Source organism: Cryptomeria japonica, chromosome 11 (genome assembly GCF_030272615.1).
Source record: "Cryptomeria japonica chromosome 11, Sugi_1.0, whole genome shotgun sequence".
NCBI lineage: Eukaryota > Viridiplantae > Streptophyta > Pinopsida > Cupressales > Cupressaceae > Cryptomeria > Cryptomeria japonica.
This window is the reverse complement of record NC_081415.1, coordinates 5,339,208-5,363,281: the sequence shown is the minus strand read 5'-3', so window position 1 is coordinate 5,363,281 and position 24,074 is coordinate 5,339,208. Positions and strand designations below refer to the sequence as shown.

Below are 24,074 nucleotides of genomic sequence, written 5' to 3'. Positions count from 1 at the left end.
AGTTTTCTATTATTTCTGGCTACCATGTTTAAGTGAGGTTTATTTTGCTTAAATGTATCAATCTTGGGAGGATTTTAAACTTCTTAGCTTGTAGCCCCTTCATATTGACAAGTCTCTTACTTCCATGGACTTGATTTGGTTGGTAGAGAATTTTTGTGAAATTTGAATTTCTATTTCAAGTTTGTCCTTCTCCTAATAAAATTTTGTATTTAATATTTTGATCTTACAACAAAGGAATGGTGGATCTGAAAACTATAACCTTGTCTATAAGTCTAACTTTCTGTGATTCTTTAGGTTGAAAGAAGTTATAAAAGATTGTCTGCATTCCATAGATCAGCAGCCTATTATTAATATCATTCATTGTGTTTTTCTTGGATGAAATAATCACACAGGTATGTGAAACATTAAGCTGGCAGTTGACTCCAAATATCTAGATTTTGTTTCAAACTTTCCACTTAAAGTCTCCAATTCTTATCATCTTTGGTATGTTCTAACATTTTCAACCTGATTGTGTAAGAAAGATGCATCCTTTGTAGTCAACATGTAAGAATGAGCTTGACAACATAGATTGTGTATGTAAGATGCCTTCTCCTCAGCAACCAAAGTTAAAATGCATTTGACGAGACAGTCATGGTCAACTCTGTTACTGTGCATAACTGTTATAAACTCTTTGTACCATAAAGCATGTTACAATCACAATAACAAGCATACTTGCATTAATATAACTAGAAAACCCACACCCTAATTTGACATTTGCAAATAGATAGCATTTAAAAAGTTTTGTTTCCATGGTTATTTATTTATGATCAAGGTTCCACGAGGACACATCTCTGGCACTAAAACCAGCATCCCCGTCTCCCATGGCATTTCCAAGATGGTTGACAAAGGACATCTCTCAGCCATCCCCAATATTTCTCAAATCTTCAAAATGTCCCTAAACAGCATACCCACTCAGGAAACACCTGCAATATGTCTAGCCATCCCAACAACAGCCAAGGATGTCTAAGACATCCCTTGATCATCCGGTGGAAATCTAGACTTCACAAACAAAAAAGGGATGATTTTGCATGTTTACAATAAAATTTTGAAATACCTGAATTTATAGGGGAAAAAGTTGTTTCAAAGGGGTGTCAGCATCCTACACTCCCATGCCCTTTATCCAACCCTAAATGCCTGAAAACATAAAACATAAACATTTCTATTCATTTGCCTATCACCGGTTAAAAGATTTTCTCATTTTGGGCTCTTGGCAACTTGAAGACATTCACATTTTCCAATTTCAGCGGGAGTTTTTTAGCAGAGGAAGAAAAGGTAAAACAGTTTATAAGAGATAAAAAAGAAAGGGGTTATGATTTGCAAGACATTTCTAGCAATGGAAGGTAGGCTCTACATTGCTACAGTCATACTCACTATGGCTCTATATCATTTAGTAGTCAGTTTTCTTTTCTTTTTTTCTTGTCATAAACATAGGGACTTCGTATGCTTGAAGTCAACATAAACCCAAGGGAAGTTGAAGGGAATGTTAAGGGTTCCCTTTCTTCTGAAAATGCAAACACAAGTGCTGTTGCAACACTAACAAACCATTTTGCAGGCCCTTCATCCAATTTTAAAAAGCTTGTAAAAGGCCCTTTCAACTCTTAAAAGCCCTTGATGCAATTTGACACCATTTTGAACATAATCGAGCCAAAAATGCAAAGGACAACAAATATTGATTGTATCATTTTTGCAAAACTGATTTTTATGGAAACTATGAGGGTTGGCCACCATTTATTAGGTGAGAGTGCACATGGGGTTAGAGTTTGTGGGGAAATAACATTGGAACAGCAAGTTGAAATTGCAAAGTTGGTTGGAGAAAGTGAGACAAAAACTATTGCTAATGGCATGTCATTTTTGCAAAACTGATTTTTATGGAAACTATGAGGGTTGGCCACCATTTATTAGGTAAGAGTGCACATGGGCTAGAGTTTGTGGGGAAATAACATTGGAACAGCGAGTTGAAATTGCAAAGTTGGTTGGAGAAAGTGGGACAAAAACTATTGCTAATGGACATGCATCCATCCATGCCATTGTCATCTATTGATGAGTATTCCAATATATGTGAGGGTGATGATAGAGGTACGAGGAAGACCATTTCTATTGCAAATGGGAATAATACAATTATGGGGTTTCAAAAATTTGCAAAAAAGTGAGCAAGTCAATGATTTTGCAATCAAATTTGTTTAAGGTCACCTCATCCCTTTTGATATTGCAAGGTCTCTTTATTTCAAAGAGATACTGAGAAATACAAATGCAATTCAGCCCTCTTATGTAGCCTTTGGAGTAAACAGATTGTCTCCTTGATGAACAATATTCCAAGATGAGCAATGTGAATAAGGAATAGTTGTCCTTTGTCATAGATGGGTGGATTGATATTCGACATTGGCCACTCTTTAATATTAATGTTACATGTCCTACTAGTTCATACTTTCTTAAAGTTGTTGAATGCTCAAAAGTATAAGAATACTAATTAATAGTTGGACTTTTGACGAAGGCCATAAAAAAGGTTGGGCCTTCTAATGTTGTAAAATTTGTGACAAACACAACCCATGTTTGTAAGCTAGCTGATTGATGGTTGAGAACACTTCTGTATTTTTTGGACTACATGTGTACATGTTTTGGAGAGTACTTTGAAAAACATTGTAAAAATAGATTGTGAAAGATATATTTGAGGCTGAAGCTAGAAATGTACAAATATTTGTATGTAACTACCACACATAATTTGCATTATTTCAATCTTGTTTGAAAAAAGAAAACCTCAAACTAGTTGAAACTAGATATGCTAGCTATTTTATTTTGCTAGAGAGAATGTTTGAGGTGCATGATGCTATAATATCCATGACAGTTTGTTGAGAGTCGAAGAAGTGGAATGAAACAATCACAAAATATAGTAAAAAAAAATTGAATATGTTTGTACTTTGTTTTTATTTTTATTTTTATTTAAAAAATAAATATTGTTAATGTTTTTTTAATTTTTAACTATTGCCTGCAAAAATATATGTTCTATCAAATCACCTATTGTGGGGATAATCAAGTATATGAATATATACTCTCCTAGCCTTGAAGAGATCTAGGAGACTTTGATGACATACTTGATCAAATAAGACAAGAAATTCATGAAAAGGATCCTAGGTTACAATTCGACGAGGAGCATACAAGTGTTATGTAGCTAAACCTGGTCAAGCTACAGATGATTAAGGGAGAGGTTTATGAAGGCCCTTCATAAGATGGATAGCATTGATGATTCATCCATACTTCAAGAGTAGTGGCTTCAATTTCCAATCTTCAAAGTTCTACAATCAGCAACTAGACGCTAGGATGGATAGGGTCACTATCGCACAAAAAATCCTACTAGATAGTGGAAATGGCATGGGAAGGACACACCAAAGCTAGGGCAACATGCCATTGACTACTCTCACGGATTACTAATTCCTCTACTACAAAGAGGAATGGTTCCACCTATGGCTTCATCCACTTGATTAAGAGGAATAAACTTACCTATAGATGAGAAGAGAAGCTAGTTGCAATTCATAGTGCCTTGAAACTTCAAGATAGGAAAACTCCCAAGTATCAACCAACTCTAGTCACACCGATAGGAATTCAATCTTAAAGATGCTAGAGAAATTTACGAGTTTCACCAAGGATTAGTTGGGCTTCCATTAGATGCGCCACAGCTTCAGCCACAAAGTGACCCAAATACAGAATGCTCTATTGATAATGATTGTCTATCAAAAACTTTGAGTTTGAAGTTTAAAGTTTGAACAATGAAAACAGAATTTTTATATTTTTATTGCTATACTGCTGTCACTGTCTTACTTTTGATGTTATGAATGTTTGAACTTGTAGAAATTTTGGTGTCCCTCTGTGTGTGCGTACTGCCATTCACCCATTGTCTCAAAACAATGGCCCCCAGACTGTTGTCCCCAAAACACATCCCCTGCCATCCCCATCCCCAAAACACCATGAAACATAGGTCATGATGGACCCCTTGAAAACCTCTGTTGGAACCATCAACTGACAAACAACTTGATCAGTTCCCCACCCATGTGATTGTTTGATTCTCTCATTGGGAAAATAAATACATTACCTTTCATAGTCTCTTTTTGAATATTAAAAGGTCCGACATGAAGTTCATTTATTCTTTGAAAAGACATCATTCTTTGCACTCCCCAGGATTCCCAGGCAAGCCCACTTAGTTCGGACCACTGTACTATGGATATCACCATGTCTCATGTTGCCCTTTTCATGGTGATTGATAACACTGCTGATACTTTTTCTTCTTTGATAAATATCAAGATTAGTTTTGACTTCAATTGGTCTTAACTTCACCCTTTTTGCAATGGGTCCTCCTCTCACATGGTTATTCATGATATAGAGATTTCACTTTTTCTGACATGCTTAGGATCTTTTCATTTTGGTACTCCCAAAGTTAACAAAATTTTGTTCTTCTGCTTTTAGCTTCTGTTGATGTGTTTTTTATGCACATACGAACACAGAATAAAATACCTAAAGGTACCTTATCCTCTCTTGAACAAAGTTCCCGACTGCTGAAGATCTCGCCGAAGGATCAGTCGGAGTAACTCCAAGGTTCTGTTATGTAGGATCTCTACTCGTGGATAAGCTCTTTGTGGTATGATGTGATTTTGCTGGAATCACAAGGGGACTTACACTCGAAGACCTAAACGTCTGATTCGCTTTGAATATTACTGGAACATAGGATTTCACTATTCTAGATTTTTTGAAAAAAAGGAAAAAAGGATGAGGGCGAGGGAAGGATCTAATTCTGACACTAAGAATGTAGGAGCAATGATTGATCTTTGATGAAATTCTAACTAAGTCTTGTTTTGACATCCCAGGACCATCTCCACAAGATTAGTGCGATCTTCAGAGGAAAGCTTTATGATGTTCAGATCATCGCTACAGGCATAGACACCATCAGGCTGATGCATATCAGTGAAGAAGCGACAATTGAAGTTAAGCTTAAGTTGAATGATTCCAGTTGACTACACAAGGCAAGTCTGCAATCAACAAACTGCTAGTAGTATGGATATACAAATTTCACCATCAATCAAACACATTTCTTCCACTCATCTAATAACATGAAATCAAATCTGAGAAGTATAGAGACCATGCAAATTGTTGAATCGACCCATAGATTTCACCATTTCCTCAATGAAGTTTTACAAGCCTTTTACAACAACATCTAGGCAACAATCTTTGCCTTCTCTTTCTATTCTACTCTAATTGCTATACTATTAACTGACTTATTCACTATTTCTAACTATTCACCTTCCAACTCTTGACTAACTATTAGCCTTTACAAATGAGGAGCCAGGGCTTATATAGTGCCCTCAATACAATTCGATGGCTCAGATCAACTTGAGATCAATGGCCGAGATTTTACAATGAAAACCCTAATTAGGGTTTGTTACAACAAACTCAATTCTGGCCAATGAAATAATTGCATTATTTGGACACATCTTCTCTAGAATATTCGACCAATGGATAGCCGAGGTAGGTACATTGAAGTTTGTGTCAATCTTTGATGAGTCAGGTACATTGAACCTGGACATGCTGAGATGGATCAACCCAACATGGAGGAGTGATGACTGGGACGCCACCTTCCCTGACACTCGAAACTTGGCTGATGTTCAATTTGATGATGTTGCGAAGCTAGCTTTAATTAACTCTTCTGAAACTATCTGCTTCTTCAACGAACCCTTGCTTTATCTTCCTTTGTCTTTGATGTGCAGGATGGATGATGTACTTTGGATTGGAAGATGTCGTCCTTGATGATGCTGGACCGAAAAGGTCGTCCCTATTGATGCTGGATTGGAGAAGGTCGTTCTTGATGATGCTGGACTGGAGAAGGTCGTCCTTGTTATGGTCTTCTTTCCTCTGCAAAACAAACCCAAAAGATGATTAAGGACACATAATAAATTCATTTCGACATAGCATTTTATACCTTAAATCATCAACAAGAAGACATCAAAATGAAGTTTGCTCAAGATTCTTTCCAAGGACAGGCTTCATAAGAATTTTGCCCTGGACCCTCTAGAAGGGTCAGGAGCGAAATTTGCATTCTTGGCTCATTTAGACCTCTTTTCAACATTACCTCACAACCAACTCTTCACCTTGATCTTTATCATGAGCAATCTGAGTGAAATTGGGAATTTCGCTCTAGACCCTTTGGAAGGGTCAGGAGCGAAATTCACCTTTTAGGTCACAACTCTTCATTTTCTTCACTTCAATTCATCTTGTAGGGCAAAGTAACATCAATTTAACCTCAACTTCGCCTTAGGACTCCAAGTCTTGACTTGACACAAGGAGGAAATAGGTAGATGAAGAATTTCGCTCTGGACCCTTTGGAAGGGTCAGGAGCGAAATTCACCTTTTAGCTCAAAATTCACACTTTTGAAGGTCAAACATCTTTCCAAGATAGCTTCTCTCACCTTAGTCTAGGCCTGACTTAGCACAAAATTTGGAGGATAAGATGGTTTTTAGGATTTTCGCTCTGGACCCTTTGGAAGGGTCAGGGGCGAAAATCTTATTTTAGGCTTATTTCCTCATCTTTTCAACTCCAATCCACCTCCAAGACCAAGGACACATCGCCTCACTCCTATCTAGGCCATAAAAACCAAAAACTTGACTTGATTTGCAAGGAAAAAAGAGTGATCCTAGGAATTTCGCTCTAGACCCTTTGGAAGGGTCAGGAGCGAAATTCTCATTTTGGCTTCAAAATTTGCATTCTTGGTGACCAAAATCCACTCTAAGGCAATCCAAATGACTTCTCTCACCCTTGTCCAGGTTTGATTTTGCACAAATTTTGGAAGAAACGATGGTTTTTAGGATTTTCGCTCTGGACCCTTTGGAAGGGTCAGGAGCAAAAATCACTTTTTAGGACAAATTCTACCATTCAACTCACCTCCAAGGTCAAGGAAACTTTGCTCCATCCTTCCCTAAGCCATAAAAACCAAATGCTTGACTTGATTTGCAAGGAAGATAAGTGATTTTAGGAATTTCGCTCTGGACCCTTTGGAAGGGTCAGGAGCGAAATTCACCATTTGGCTCAATTCCTTCACATTTGATAATCATTGATAAGTCAAAGTTATTTCTAAGGACCTCTTCCATCAAAACTCACCTTAGTCAGCACTAGGCTTGGCACAAAATTGGGGAAAAAGGTGGTTTTTGAGAAAATTCGCTCTGGACCCTTTGGAAGGGTCAGGAGAGAATTTCTTGTGTTGAGCTCATTTCTTCATATTTGATGACTCTTGACAATTCAAGGACATGCCTAAGGACACCTCTAATCTTGACCCACACTAGACTTGGCATAAATTTGAGGGAAAAGATAGGTTTTGCACAATTTTGCCTTGGACCCTTTGGAAGGGTCAGGAGCGAATTTCATGATTTGCTTGTTTATCCTCATTCAATTCCATTCTTTTCACTTTGTTTACTTGGACTCTTACCCTTGGATCCCTCTCCCATGCTTGCAACATTTCGCTTGACCTCAAAGTGACTAGAAAAGAGAATTTCACTAGAAATCATGGCCAGGGACAGGACCTATAATGAATTTCGCCTTGGACCCTCTGGAAGGGTCAGGAGCAAAATTCTTCCTCTAGCCCAAAATCATCATTTTTTGAGACAAAAATCCATTCAAGGGCAATCTTAAGGGCTTATATCATCCTTGTCTAGGCCTGACTTGGCACAAATGTGAAAGGAATAGGTGGATTTAGGATTTTCACTCTGGACCCTTTGGAAAGTTCAAGAGCGAAAATCTCATTCTTGACTTGATCCTTCATCTTTTCACCTCCAATCTTCTCTAGAAGGTAACTAAACATCATTCTCATGCAAGGAACAAAGTCTTAAGCCCAAGCAAGGTCAAAAAGGTAGGCTTGTAAGGAATTTCGCTCTGGACCCTTTGGAAGGGTCAAGAGCGAAATTCACCTTCTTGGCTAGAATCCTTCATTTTTTCAAGGTTTTCAAACATTTCCAAAGTCCAAACATGTCCACACTTCCCTTCAAGATGCCTTGCAACTCAAAATTTGGTCAAACTAGGGAGGAAATGAGCCTTAGGAGGATTTTCGCTCTGGACCCTTTGGAAGGGTCAGGAGCGAAATTCACCATTTGGGCTTGATTGTTCATTTTTTAAACTTCAATTTTCTCTTGGAGGCAAATATAGATCGTTTTCCATCAAAGGAGCAAGGTTTCAAGCCAAAACAAGGGAGAAAAAAAGGTTTATGATGAATTTCGCTCTGGACCCTTTGGAAGGGTCAGGAGCAAAATTCACTTTTTGGCTAAAATCTTCATCTTTCAAAGTGTCCAACTCCCTCCCAAGGCAAGAACATACCAAAATAATCCTACATCACGCCAACACCTAGCCAAAACAAAGAAGGAAATAAGAGCTACAAGGATTTTCGCTCTGGACCCTTTGGAAGGGTCACGAGCGAAAATCATGATTTGACCCTGATTCTTGCTTTTTTCAACTCTAATTTTCTTTGGGAGGCAAACATGGACTACTCTCCTTTCATCTCCATCTTGGTCTTGACTTTAGCAAAGGGGAAAATGAGTGTTTTAAAGAATTTCGCTCTGGACCCTTTGGAAGGGTCAAGAGCGAAATTTCTATTCTAGGCTCAATTCACCTTCAAACTGACTTGACTTTGTCTAGACTCGATCCTAGATCCATTTCCTTCCATATCCTTGCAAACTTGCTCAACCACTCTTTGACTTAGGCGAGATCTTGAGTCTTTGGTGAATTTTCCCTCTTCGTCAGGATTATTTTATGGAATATAACATTTCTTATACTTTAAGTTATATTCCATATATACTGTCAGGATGTTTGAGAGTGGTTTCAGACCTCCAGGAGTTATATTGCAAAATCTAGTTTTTGGAGGATTCTTCAGTTTTCCAGACTTGTCAAATTTCAAGATCAGGACATTCCAGACTTAGCCAAATTTCAGGGCATTTGAAGATCAGGATGACATTCCAAACTTCATCACTCACCGACTTGACCTAGCTCAAGCAGAGCCTGCTATCCAGGTGATCACCCTGGCGACACTTGAAAAGCAAAGGCTAACAGACAAAACTCTAAAGCCAAGAAAAACAAACCCCAGAAAGCAAAAAGTAGGGGTCCCCATTTGCAATGGGGCGATGTGTGAATACATCACAACAGCTTCCAGCCTTAAGTTTCTTTTAGATATACTGAATTCATTTCTGACTCCTCGTCACTGTCATAACTGGCTCTGCTTTTGAGTCCCATTGACCTACCCAAGTCATAAGTGGACCTAATATAATTTATTTCCTTCTGTAAATGATAGTTGTTCGTTATTTGTCCAATTGCTTCCTATAGTTCCAATCCATGTGCAATAACTATTGATTTGTATTATGTCCTGATATTAATGTTGTAATGTTGCTCTAAGGTAAGTAGAAACTCCCCTGTATTGTTCCTACGTGGACATTAACTTAATTATGTTATACTTTCTTGACTATTCACAATTTAACTGCATATCAATTATCATTGCAGAGGATTCCAAGAAACTCATTAACAAGTAATAGCCACCAAATAGACAACAATGTGACTCTGATGGAATTTTCCACACAATTCATACCTTGCTTGTCTCAATATGGTATGCATGTAATTAAATGAGAAAGACACAAATAGCTAATAAGTAATAGGTGATTGCAAAATTATGGGTAACAGCATGTAGAAAAAAATATCTACTACAAATATAATAATATTCCACTGAATTTCTTTCGTAACATATTTAGTTAAATTTCATAGCCTGAGGCCCTTACCCAACTAATTTTTTATTACTGATTGTACTTTCTATGTCCCATTGACCCAGTTTGGTTATTCATGGACATTAACATAATTTATTTCTTTCTTAAAAAATTATTTCCTAAATAATGATGATTTATGAAGAATACATTAAGTGAAGGTAGCATAAGGGCAGTAAAAATAATTTTACAAGATTGTGCTTGCACACACTTGACAAGAATACCAGTAGCATGGCAACTCAGGAGTTCATAATACAATATTTCAAAATATTTTCAACACTTTATAACATACAACTATAATCTTAGAAGGAGTGCATTCTCGGGCTGTCTTTCAACATCATAGAACAATCTAATCTTTGTACAATTAAATAAATATAGTACATATTCAAATGTCAAATGTAAAAGATTTACAATAAAGGATTGTTGTAATTTATATTATATATGGTTCAAGTGTAAGATTTCATGCAACTTTTCTAATATTTGGTAATGAATTGACATCAATATCTAAGCAGTAGAGTCAAGCAAGATACTGAAGAGGAGGGTTGAGCAGACCTGCGCCGTAAATTCTTGTTGATGTTTGGCATAAGACAGTACTTCTCCGGACTTCAAACAAGCACTGCAGCAACACAAGTATTGGTTATGCAGGAAATTACTAACTAGTACCTTATCATTAGGAAAACAAATATCATTGTTATTTAAAATATAAAATCTTTTTGCAAAAAATTTAGGAATTCTAATTTGTTATTATCAAAACAATCCAAAATTAGCAGTTCATATTAGTCATTTCCATCTCCAATCTTTTGTGAAACATGATGACTACTGCCTAAGTCGTTATATTTTAAAATCAGTTGTAACTTACAAGCTTTGACCTGCAGGTTCTTTAGTAGCTCCAAAAAAACTAACACAAACTGATGCATTCTTCGCCTGTCTGCAAGCAGCATTTATAACTTCACTTTTTGCAGTCAAAGTTAATATAAACAAGAAGAATGACAACCCTTGTACCAAGGTACCTACCTACGTAAACCTTCAGGAACTTCTTCCCTTTTGACAACCTGATATCAACAACCATGACATTTGGAAGATTATAGACTTCCTATGAAATTCCATATTAATCCATTGCACTTAAAAAAAAAGAAGTCCAAGTAAAAAGTAACATGCATACTTGTGCAGGCCACCAGTACTTCCCTCCACGCTTTCCCCAAACAACAATTCTGGGAGGGAAAGACTCTGTCAATAATTCCTCATCTGCAGGCCGCAAGATTTCAGAGCTTGCCGTTGCCCATCCTTTTGCACCCCCATCTTTCCGCTTACTACGATTCTTCTTCAATTTTGCTAAGGATGCAGACTTTCTCTGTGGTGTCTCAGTTGTTACCTTGTTCTCATGCATATCCATTCCACCTATTTGCTCCACATTCCTGCTTAATTTACACATTCCACAAAAATAAAAATAAAAGTTAAAAGGCAGAAAACAATGTCCAAATTAGTTTTTTGTAAAAACAAGTAGCTGACAGAACACACATCAAAAAATGAGGGTTTCAGTATCTAATATTATAATCTATACACTTTGCAATGTTATTGTGCAAGCATTACAGTATAGTTAATAGCAAGCAGAGAAAGAAAACAAATAAATGAATATCCATGAACAATAAAATTAGGTCAAGAGTTTCAAAAGTGCATCCAGTGAACATAGGAAGTCCATCACAAAAGATCTAAAAGAGTCTCCACACGAAATGCTAGAATTACAGTATGAGATTCTGACTAAACAATGGATGTATTTAAATTGCAACTTTGTTGGTTTGTTTCTGTAAATGAAAGTGAATACTCAAAGCATCAGCTCCCTTCCGCTTGAAAAAGGGCTACTGTAAATGACATAATTTTTTCCCTGGCCAGATTTCAACTGTCTACTCTTATGGAGAATAAGACAACCACCCTGCAATGTCTTCTCACTAAATTTGGTAAAATATTTATGACCAAAGCAATTGACCAAGAATATGGTAGGCCACAGGCCACAGAAAAAAGTAATTAACTACTGAAAGAAATTGTTACATGCAAAGAAGATATCTGCTCTGATACCACTTGTCATACAGATATCTGTAAGGTAGGAACATTAAATAATATCCAAAGTTGTACAATAGCAAAATATATCGAATAAATAATATAATGAATGGATGGATGGATGACGAGCAATCCTCGGTGACATAAGGCATTATATAGAAACATGTGAAGGAGTACAACCCTTCCTATATATACAAATCATGATAACTAATAATTAATGGCATATTACAAGATGACCTAGACAGGGATGTCAATCTGGATATCCCTTTCGGTTAGGGATTTGAATGTTCAGTTGAGAGGGTAAGGCAATTCTAGCTTCAAAAGAGGGCGAAAATTTTGTTTGTAGCAGACTCGTGATCATCTTTTACTACATAGCAGCCTGCAGCAGGGGAGCTTGCATCGTCGTTTCAGCGAGATGAAGGTGCATTTGTAGGTAGAGAAAAATCAAAATGACCTGTTACTACCAAGCAATCACAAGGTGAACATTTTATCTACAAAAACTGCTGGAATGCTGAGAATGCTTCCCATGTTCGCAAGAATGTCTTTCTGTGCTCTCTGCAGCAGGGAATGGCTGTCAAAGAGATCTCCAGATTGTGACTGAGATGGCAGGTTTGGGTTCACACACACCCTTGGGGCAGGCAAGGAGCTTGGAGTTGAAACACTCTCAAATTCCAAAGTCATTAACTTCCTCATTCAGATAAGACCCATGGAGATTTGCAAATTTTCATTGGAGATATCCTTATTTATCTGTCAAAGTCGGTGCTTTCTCTCCCTGAGGTCTATGTGGAAGCATCCTCTGTGCTGTCTTCACAGTCCTTAGTGGGAAAACTTGTTAGGTCCTTTCTAATAACAAGTTTTCCAGATGGATGGTGGTTTCTTGCCTTGTTATCAAGTTGCCTCTTCTCTCTTGTACTTCCAACAAGTCAAAGATGGAGATTTTGTTTGGAATCAAAAACCTGTGGTTCTTTGGAAGCTATCATTTGCTTTTTAGGCCTTGGCTTCCCTTCATTAATCCGTCAAAGGTTTCTCTTTCACAAGTTCCCTTTCGGATTAGGTTCTATCACCTCTCCTTAATTTGTAGATTGAGCAAAGCAGTTCAACTACTGGTGGAAATGATTGCCAACTTTGCTTAGATTAACCTTGACCGTGATGATTCCTTGAGAAACTAGCCACAGTGTGCGTGTTGGTTGATTTTACTTGTCCAATCACTCATGCTATACAAATCCGGTAGTCTTTGGTCTCTTGGATTCAGTACGTGGATTTCAAAGGTTTACCCTTCTAATGTTTTTGTTGTAACAAGATTGGGCATCAGAAAGTGAATTGTCCCTCTCCTCGGCAGAGATTGTTCAAATTTCAAGATTGGGTTCCAAAGAATGATATGCCAGAGGATGATTTTGATAGAGGAATCACAGGTACTTTTCCACCTCCTCCAAGACCCCTCTAGTGGTTTCTAAGGTTGACCCTGTGGTTGCTCAGAGATCTGAGGTTCAAGATTTGATCCCAGATTCTTCTTTGCCTAGTGTTCCAAATCATGAAGCTAGAAGTAGAGAGATAATTGAATCTTTCCTTTAGGGTTGAAGTATTGCTCAAGATCTTCAACTGGCTCAAGAGGCTTTGGATTGTATTAGTGGCATAGGTTTTGCTAATTTTGAAGTTATGAGAAACACAAGAAAAGTTGGGGTCTCAAGTCAAAGTGGAAAAGGTTCAATTGGAGGCTTAGGAAGCAATTAGGGATGGCACCTAGTGGAATATGCAGGACCTCCTCTCCCGCAAAAGCAGGAGATTGGTGACTACCACAGCCTAGGTTTGTCCCCTAGGTGTGAGCTGTTTCAGTTCAATTCATTTGGTGCGGTCTGTTTCCTTGTGTTTGATCTAATGTATTGTGTTGTCTTTCGAGTTCTATAGTATACGTTCAAGGTATAATGTTTAGATCCTTATTTGTCTCATTTAGTGTATATGTTGTTGACTTGGTGGTCAGCACCTCCTTGGGGACTCATGACATGGCTTAACCGCCTCCTGTGGGTCAGGTTAAATTTGGCATTTGTATCAGGTGTTGATAGTTTGAGCTTTTGGCGCAGCGGCAAACGATTCCAACAATTGGTATTAAAGCCTTCAGTCATGGGTTTGAGTCTCCCTTCGGTGGGAGCTGAAGGCTCAATCAGTGCTGAGGGGGAGATTGTTGACTTGGTGGTCAGCACCTCCTTAGGGACTCGTGACATGGCTTAACTGCCTCCCATGAGTCAGGTTAAATCTAGTGTTTGTATTGGGCAATGATATTTTGAGGTTTTGGCGCAACGGCAAACGATTCCAACATATGTAGCTCTTGTTATCTCGGGCAGAGACCCCTATATATCCCCAATTAATCAATCAAAAAAAATTAATGGCATATTATGGATCATAATTGAACGTTGGTGTCTTATAAGTACCATATAATTTGAAATTTTATGTCATTATATCAAATAAAGTACTCTTGTAGAAATGTTTTTAGTTCAGCAATTAGGTTATCATTTTATTTTTGAAGTTTTTTCAATAATGCATTCTATGGTCCCAGTTAGCTCCCCTCAGCAAATATTTATTTTGTATTTTCTTTATAACGTTTTCCAACTACATGACTTTTAACATTAAATACAAGATAAGCAAACTAATAGAGCCAGAAATATTACATGCACATCCAAGGAGTTAGACTGAAACAGGCAGATTATGTGATAAGATTATACAGTGAATGCGGTAATCCTCCCACACAAACCAAAAGTATCCAAGGGAGAGTTGTGCAGCACTTTCTACCTGATAGAATAAATTAATAAAAGATAAAAAATAAAAAACCACAGATCATAACCTAACACAATCTAATTGCACTTTGAAGAGGTAACTACTAATATCTAATTGAGAAATAACCTAAGTTGCAACCTCAATGAAATATACGAAATGAAGAATCGCACCCTATAACCTAACCATAATCCAATCATATATTGAACACATTTACAAATTCTAGCATAGACAAAACAATAGATTGCAATTCTTGTTCTCTTTTGTCAAATGTACTATAAACACCCCTTTACCATGAATCTATCTTTGACACAATTTTTTCACCATTAAGAGACTCTAAATGAGCAATAGATTTTACATTTCCACTAGCTTCATTATAATCCAAGAACTTATAGTAGGGATCAACTTTGTTCACGTATTACTATTTACAAGGTAAATCATGGTGGATAAAGGAAGCAGCCACTGCTCACCTCTAGAGCAAAGCAATGTCTTCCAATTGCAACCATCTCCAAGGTTTAAAACTTCTTTCTCTTTAGTGGCATTCTTTCTGCAATTGTTTAGAACGAAAGTGCATAAGTATAAAGACAATGGAAAAAACTAGCCATCAAAACCTAAATGCATCAATAAAATAAGTATTTCAGTTTACCCATCTGCTTCAGAAAAACTGATAACCTCAAATTCATAGCACCAAAAAAAAGATGACCAATAGGAGAAAAACGAAATTCCTTTCTTCCTTGTAATTAATTAAATTTTATTATTTTAAGTATTCTAACCACCAACAAAAAGACACAACAAAGATTTATTTCATTAATTATTTTGATTTTCTTGTTATGTATCTTTTCACATGCATTTACTTTTCCATGCTCACTAACTGCTTTTTGGTCAGCAATTTCTTCCTGTTTTAATATTATATGCATATCACCTTTCCATGCACATTTCAGATGCCAAAACGGGTAAACCATGAAAAAGGGAGAAAGGAGAAAGCTACATATTATACAATACCACGCAACAGGAAGGGGATGAAAGAAGATAAGGCCAATGGAGATCAAAGTTGGAAATAATACTTATCAGAATGAGCAGTACAAAGAGGACTGGCATCTTCATCAATCACCATGAAAAGGCCAATAAAAGATCATATGATGTCTATGGAAAATAGCCTGGACCAGGCGACCGTTGCTGTGAATCCTAGTAGGGTACAAGGAATACCACCTGGAAGCTCTCTTAAATTCCATGGAAGATGATTTGACAATCTGGACTAAGAGTAACAGTACCTACCAGTTGCTCAAGGAAAACTTGCAAGAGCATGGTAATCTCTACAAAAACAAATGATATAGGTCAATATATCAACGTCTACTTTAAAAAGTATTTATAATTTTATGGCAAAGTCTCATCTGTAAAAGGAGTCCGAAACAGAACGTTTCACAAAACGTGTAATACAAGAACTCAAAATCTAACATAAACTTTAGAAAATATAGAAGCGGAGGTGGGTGAAACATGCAATGGTGTTGTAAGTTTGTAACATCGGGTCCTACAATAACAAACTATGGTAGTTTCCTCTTCTTTTCGTAGGAATTTCTTTATTCTTGAAATTTAAATTTTTGATCTAGTATAGAAGATAATCCTTTTTGCATCGTTCCTCTTTTGAACTGAGAAGCAATTGTGATGTAATCAGAATTACCCGATACATTGTCAATGATGGAAACTCTTCCAAAAGACCCTAGAAAAGACTTGAAGCTAGAATGAAATCATTTGCAATGAAACAATCAAAAGAGTTAAATTCTGTTTATTTGATTCCAATAGAAACTAGCAATCGTGAGCTACTGATCTGACAAAGCAACCCAAAATACAGTAGAACGTGGTGAAATATTTCGCAGCTGTTCCAAGCTTCCAGCAATTGAAGGTTCTAAATACATTGATGCAAATAGTTTGCCCTTCAACCCTGGAAATCTAGAGTAAGCTTTGGGGAATTCGTTTAATACATAAGTTTATTTTGTATAAAAGCTTTTCCTGTCCTTTCCATTAGAAAATTTCCTGAGTTTCAGATTAAAATTGCAAGGATCCCAATTTCATCCAAACAGAGCTACTCCAATTATAAACTGTCTATAGCTAAAGTATTTTGGTTCGTTCTGATTAGCAATATATTTCATTAGCAATTTTTGCTAGATATCATGTAAAAAATCCTTTGATGGTTAATCCAAATTCATTATAGCAATTCCACTCTTTTTCAAGTAGAGCCCTTTGATATGTAAAAGGAAAGGAAATTTTTTTTCTCGATGTGAGGCAGGCAACTTTTTAATATTGATAAATGAATGAATCTTTGTTTACTATGAGGAGTTTTTAGAAATGGATAAAAAAAAATTGGAATATGAGTCGAAGCAATAACAACAACATTTAGTTTAATGGTGGTTTCTTTTTCACCTCAATCACATTATATGAATCCCCAAGGAGTATCATTAATGCAATAAGGAAGGAGTAATCATTCAGTTCATGAATTGTTAGAATCCATATGACACAAGCAAACATCAATTTTGCCAATAGAGTGCAAACACTAACAGGATAACTCTTCCTGGAAAATACTCTGGAGGGTTAGGATCCTCTACTCGGTCATACTAAAACTTATGAGATTTTGTATCATAAAGCTCTTTCTCATATATGTCTTTTGGCCAGCCTTACCAGCTGAGAGATCTAAGGATATTTTCATGCTCAAGCTATGATTATGAGTTGAAGATGTATACTCCAGTTCATCCTCGAGAAATTGGCTGAGCAATTTTTAGATTGTGGATGTAAGGTATAATTAAATAATTGGCAAAGACATAGTTGATCCAACCAGCTCCTCCCTCATATGGGTATACAAACATTTATTGAATAACTCTACTCCAAAAATACTCTGGTGGGTTAGGATCCTCTACTTAGTCATGCAAAAACTTATGAGGTGTTTTATCATAACACTCTTTCTCATATATGTCTTTTGACCAGCCCTACCAGCTGAGAGACTTGAGGATATTTTCATGCTCAAGGCATAATTTTTGAGCTGAAAATCTATACTCAGGTTCATCCTCAACAGAAATTTGCTGAGCAATTTTTAGGTTGTGAATATAAGGTATAATTAAATAGTTGGCAAAGGCATAGTTGATCCAACCAGCTCCTCCCTCATATGAAAAGCAAGAAAAGGCATCATTTTAGTTAGGGAGACCACTCAAAATAAATAAATTGTGTGTCTCATTCAGACTAAAATGGTCAAAAACCGTTGAAGCCCTTTGACATCTAAAATCTACTTGATCATGCTTGTAAAGATGCAGCTCACCACCAAGCAGGCCTCAAACAGGTGGAGAATGTGAAGAGAGCAGTCTAACTCAATACAAGCAGCTTTTTAGTACCTGTGAATCTCCATACTCTCATTTGTTGTGTTTATCTTGTTTTAATTTTCACTTGCACTAGATTTTGAAAGAGACATCAATAATACTTCCAGAACAGCAAAGACTGCTTCCTACAAAACTGAATGAAAGCTGATACCTTACAAAGGTATAATTACAAGCAGAAAGACAAAAGAAAAATTAAACTTTATGTGCAGTCTACAGTTGGATCATCCTCCCATGGTGCTGATACATAATGACGATAAATTCAATCCCACAGCCCTGTACAAGGAGATCAAACTCACTGCAGACTCCACAAACCACCGTTTGTGGCATACCAGTCTGAAGTCTCGAAAAACAATTTTTTTTTACAGGACAAACAAACAATCCCATATTAGATGCCCCATTGTAATTCAAATTAGCAAAGCTTTGCATAAGAAATTGAGCAGCCAACTGATATTCAACAAGAGCTAGATTGAACGCTAGCAATTTACAGAATATGCAACTAATTCTCTAGGCTTCAAGATCAGAAGTTCACCTTTACCAGTTATTAAAACTTTTTAATTTTCATCATCCGCATTTCTTAAAAGATTTCCTATTGCTTTCTTACAACTTGCTTCCAATATGACAACCTGATTTAGTTTACCACAATCATTTCTTCATTGATAATCATTCTCATTTTAGCTTCCAAGGTTATCAAAATTCAAAATAATTAATATTTCACATAAACATAACAAACATACTGATTTCCTCCATGAAGGAGAGAAGGTTCAGAGTGTTTTTGTGCTTGAGCTCTTCCAGATCTCTTTAGTCATTAAAGAGAACAGACATTAATCACATTTCAAGCTCCAAAACCTTTCCTCCCCTTTAAAGTTACCAATTTGTTTTCAATTTTATACTTGTTAACCTCATACTAGATATAACGTATTAATTTTCCACAATCCATGATAGCTGCTGTTATTGTTTCTGGTTTAGATAGTGTGTGACTTTTTGCATCAACATTTCAGATCACACTCTATGATCCATCATCAGGATCATACTCTGCTATTGGTTCTTTCTACTTCTTGAGCATTCTTTCATACTGATGATGGATCACAGAGTGTGATCCAAAACGTTGATACAAAAAAATCACACACAATATAAACCAAAAACAATAATAGCAGCTCATAATAGATCTTTGCTAAGAGTATCTGGATCTGCATGGGTATTATGTTTGATTTCCGACATTTTCAGACTCTCCGCAAGACCCATCATCAGGGCAAAACAGTTACATACTGGTCCAAACTAGTTCAGACAGATTCCTGCAGAGTGAGTAACGCACCCATAAGCATGGTTTAGCTTTATCAGAATATTTTTCTGCTAGTTTTTTCTTTCTTTCTTGTGTGAGCCTACAGAGGGCAGCAGAATATTATTTTAATCATTTTATTTATATAGTTCAAGCTCTTCCGCTTTTCTCTTTGGAGACATACCAATAGGCATTTCCTTTTAGAAATGTCTGTTTCTATTTTTCAATTAAACCTTTGAATCACAGCTTCCATATTTTCAATAAAACCTTCAAATTGTAGCTTCTATGCACTGCATGAGGTTATGATTTCAGTGTATGGAAACTGCGCACACAGTTTCCCCTGTCAAGTGAGATGAAAAACCACATTATTAGCCAATATTTCAAAGCACTAAGCAAATGTCCTTGCCTTCATGTTTGATAGTAAGAGTTATTTTGCTCTTGTTACTGAAACAAAAACTTCCATGCAGAACAACTTCATGCTCCCTCTTATTAACTTGTATTATACAAAGTTTACATCCCAAACACATTTGTATGACAACCTCTTCCCTACTTCCAACTTTAGTTGTCTGTCCTCTGTGATTGGAAAATTACTCTATATGGCCATCCACTAAGACTTGTGACAAAAAATAGAATTCAAAAGTCTTAAATTGATTTCCTAGTTGTTTTCAATGTCAAAAATGACTATTTGGTGCCAAAAATTGCTGCCCTGCCACCAAAAGCATCATTCCCGGGTGCCTGAATGTGTTCAAAAAAAGTGTAGTACTTATTCTTCTTAAGGCTTCTGTTTAACATTTCCTCAGCCTACATAGGTTGTGAAAGGTTGTCATGTCATCTTCAATTGGTAGTTTGAAAATTAAACAAATAACATCAATCCAGTTTTACCCATGGCCTGAAAGATATATTTGATAGCCTTTACCATGAAACTAGAATTGTTGCAAGAACCAGGAAAATTGATGATAATGTGTTAAAACCTCAAATTCCTGGTCACATTTCTTCAAATCTATATCTGGGAAGTAGGTCTTGCATCCACTTATATATTAAAACGTTAAACTGAATCACTTTGTTCTTGATATCAAAGTTATGATTAAATATCCCGAATGACCTGAGATTCACTGTGAGTGTCAACTGCCCAGCACTGTCAAGAATTCAGATTATACACATGGAATGTGTTCTAACTTCTGGTAAATGATCTTCATCTATGAGCCTTGCCTCAGCATGAAACTGGAATCCTTAGTCAAACTTTGGTACATCCCATGTATATTTTTACATGTATTAGTAATACAATGGCAATTTTGAATCTACTGCAACTGCTACATCTGAGATTCAATTCCAAACATTTTTCAACTTGTGCTCAAGTTGAAAGAGGTGGGACTATCACAGGAACTCAATAGAAGAATTTTTAGCTGCTTCAGAAACAAGCAAACATAATACAAAACCAATGGGGAAAAAAATCAACTCCAGCTCACTGCTTCAATTTGGCAAAAAAACAACTACTCGAGTGTAATTGGCTTGCCAGATTTCAAGCTCCTAGTGTCAATCAAAGAGCATGTATAGCTAGAAAAGACAAATTCAAGTCCAATTCCCATGTGTTAAACCTAGAACTTTACAAGTTGTGCCAAATAACCAATAGTTTTAGGCCTCTCAACAAAAAGAGGTCACATGTCAATGTTAGCTTTGAAATAAAAACCAGCTTTGGCTGAAGTTGCAACAATTGGCCTAACACCACAGAAAATTGAAGAATCATTATTTTAGCTCCTCCAATGTTAAGAAATCATATTGGAAAATCAATAAGAGTAGAAATTTCAAATCATGCCCACTACTTGAATTGAAAAAACATCTCTAGTTTAGTTGTCTTTCGATGCTACTAGTGCTTCTAATGCCAAACAATGACTGTGATTAGCTAGAAACTGCACATTTTAAAGCCAACTTCAATGTGTTACACATTGAATTTTATATAATGCATGTCAATAAACCAGTAGTTTTCAGCATTTGAATCCCAACAGCGACGTCACAAACTTAACTTTAACATGAAAATTAGCTAGGACTCAAGTTGCAAGAACCAGGATTATTGCCAGAACATGGCATCAAATTGAAGAATGAAAATTTTAAAATTTTAGCTTCTTTGAAAACAATCAAACATAATTGACACTCATCAAAAGTAGAAAAAATCAAATCCTGCCACTACTTCAATTGACAAAACAACTACTCAAGTGCAATTGCCTTTCCAAAGTTCTGGACCTCCTAGTGTCAATCAAAGCCGCTTGTAATATAGTCAGATGCCAATGCATATTACACATGAAATTTAGTATACCCTACTGATAAACCATTAGTTTTTAGGCCTCTTAATCCTGACTGCTAAATTCCAAATTTAACCTAAACATAAAAGTTAGCTCAGACTCGAGTTACATGATGCAGAATCATTTTCAGCACAAACATCAAATTGAACAATCATAATTTTAGCTTCTTCTAAGATGAGAAAGCATGATAAAGAATCGTAAAGAGTGAAAAACTCTTGAACTCACACTGCAACTTCAATTAAAAAACACATTTGCCTTTCCAAACTAGTTGAGATTCTGGTGTTGATAAAAGGCCATAATAGTGTCAATCAAATGACCACTGTTTGTTCAACTTCAATATTGTAAATATATAATTTTACAAATTCTATAAATAAACAAGTTGTTTTGAGCCTCTAAATTCCAAGAACTAGCTCTCAAATTTAAATTTAACATGAAGATCAGCTCATGCTCAACTTGCAAGCTGCAAGACAAAGAATTGCAGAACTGATAATTTAGCTTCTACAAAGATAAAAAAACATAAGTTAAAAAAAATCAATCCGTGCCCAGTATCTCAGTTAACAAAAAAAACTACTCAGGTACAATTGTCTTTCCGGACTTCTTGAATTCTTAGGGCAACACAGAGGTCCTTGTAATTTCAAGCATTGTTGTACTTTCAATCAAATTGTACTTCTAGCTAAAAAATGTAGTAATTTCAGATTAAGATCATTGTAGAATAGATATGAATAGGAGATTTTTAGTGTCCACGAGGCCAACAATAGAATATGATTAAGGGACAGCAGATCCTATCTTTTTAGCTTTCTGAATTGCTGATCTTCTGCTATTTAGTTTAATAATGAACTCCCCTGTTTTCTCAACCACCTTCTCTTTGGACAAATACTGTAAGGAAGCTGCTGCTATAATTGGACCGGATGTCATTGTAAGATTCGTACTTTAAAAAATAAAGTATTTTTCAGATTCAACTGCCCCGACTGTGCAAAAAACAAACTCTCTCCTCCCATTCTTCTTTTGGCCTCTTCCATCTACCCATTTCACATTGAACATGATGTGTGTTAGTTTTTAACTGAGCTATGAGAATCTTTCCTCTCCAAGGAATATTTGCCCCTATACAAACATTTTGTTGGAGTTTCAATCAAATGCCATTGCCATTCCAATCCAGCATTATTGTAGTTTCAATCAAGCATTGTTATACGTAATTTCAATCAAGCAACGTTATATATATTTTCAATCAAGTACCGTTGTATGCAATTCCAAAATTTCAATCAAGCAACGTTGTATGTATTTTTCAATCAAGCACCGTTGTATGTAATCCTAATCAAGCATGTTCACATATTAAAAACACACATTCTAGTGGGAAAACATGAGGGTTTCGCAACGACTTCACTTTACGTTATAATTATCTTCAGCAAGCTCAGAAGAGCATCCTTAGTAGAATTCAAATCCTCAAACTCGTAAATTTAAACGATGTTCATCCATGCGAACAGTTCACACAATTCCCGAAAATTCACTATCAAAAAATCGTGGCGAAAGACGCCGAACGAAAAAAAAACCTCAAATGCACAGAAATGTGCATACACAACGTAAAACATAAAAGAACATATAAAATGACTACATTTTTGCATATTGCGTACCGTTTTAAGAACCTCAGCAATGGCGTGCGCAGAAATCCTTCGATTCTTCACCAAATGCGGCGAACGAGAGTTCAATATGACGAACGCGACGATCTGAGTTGCAATACGAACAAAACGGCAAGTGATTTGCAGGCTTTTTTGAAAATTTGAAAGCAGGCAAGTCAATTGTAGGGCAAAAAAAACCCTGGATCAGAATAATAAAAAGAAATATTGAAGAAGAAAGAGAAGGGCTCCGAAATGTATGAAAATATAGGGTTAAAAAAATTATGTACACGCTCGCGTACCGAGGGGTACAGAATAAGAACGTGCGGGTGACGTGGCGCGAGGCCATTGGCCTGACCCTGGTGAGTGTACCATTATGAGCATGACACCTGGCGGGCATGGCCTGAGGGCTTTTGCGTAGTGCTTGTTTTGCGGGAAACATTGTTGCGTTCACACTGGCTACAAAGGGTTAAGAAATTTCCTGAACCAGTTTCACACGGGACGGCGGCGGGGTTTGTGCGAAGAATTTTGTCTGAACTGGTAACAGCAAGTTGAGAAAGAGCGATTTTTTTATTTGCGGTTTCTATTTATTTTATTGCGAACTTTTTGCTTTTTAGAATTACTGCGTGGGTTTTTACTTTCTCGCCAAATGTTTATAATCTGGTTGCCAACTGCCTAAATTTGACGGTCGATCATAATAAATTTTTATTATGTTTCAAAATACACTTATCATGGTAGATTTTCCGTCAAATTTATACTTCAAAGAATAAATAAAATGTCAAAGTTTTTCACTTGACTGGTAATGATGTGAATTGGTTAAATAAGTATTTTCTGTATAAATGATGTAATGGTATTTGCTTTGAAATCAAATACATGAGATAATAGCATATTCCATTTA

The 24,074-nt window shown here is 36.4% G+C and overlaps 1 protein-coding gene across 7 annotated transcripts in view; it reads right to left on the bottom strand.

Moving 5' to 3' along the window:
* The window catches only part of LOC131036590 (protein CHROMATIN REMODELING 4), a 65,861-nt gene extending 42,153 nt beyond the window's left edge, over nt 1-23,708 (bottom strand). For 5 of the 7 annotated variants that reach the window (XM_057968484.2, XM_057968487.2, XM_059213833.1 and 2 more), the window contains exons 1-6: nt 23,195-23,440; nt 15,102-15,178; nt 10,973-11,225; nt 10,825-10,862; nt 10,670-10,738; nt 10,363-10,426 (exon numbers count right to left, since the gene is read on the bottom strand). In XM_057968484.2, the coding sequence (XP_057824467.2) occupies nt 10,363-10,426; nt 10,670-10,738; nt 10,825-10,862; nt 10,973-11,203 (402 nt within the window). In that variant the 5' untranslated portion in view covers nt 11,204-11,225; nt 15,102-15,178; nt 23,195-23,440. Of the gene's footprint in view, nt 1-10,362; nt 10,427-10,669; nt 10,739-10,824; nt 10,863-10,972; nt 11,226-15,101; nt 15,179-23,194; nt 23,441-23,466 lie in introns of those variants that run through there. The other 2 variants (XM_059213832.1, XM_057968486.2) reach the window with 2 other exon arrangements.
* Nucleotides 23,709-24,074: the final 366 nt, after the last annotated feature.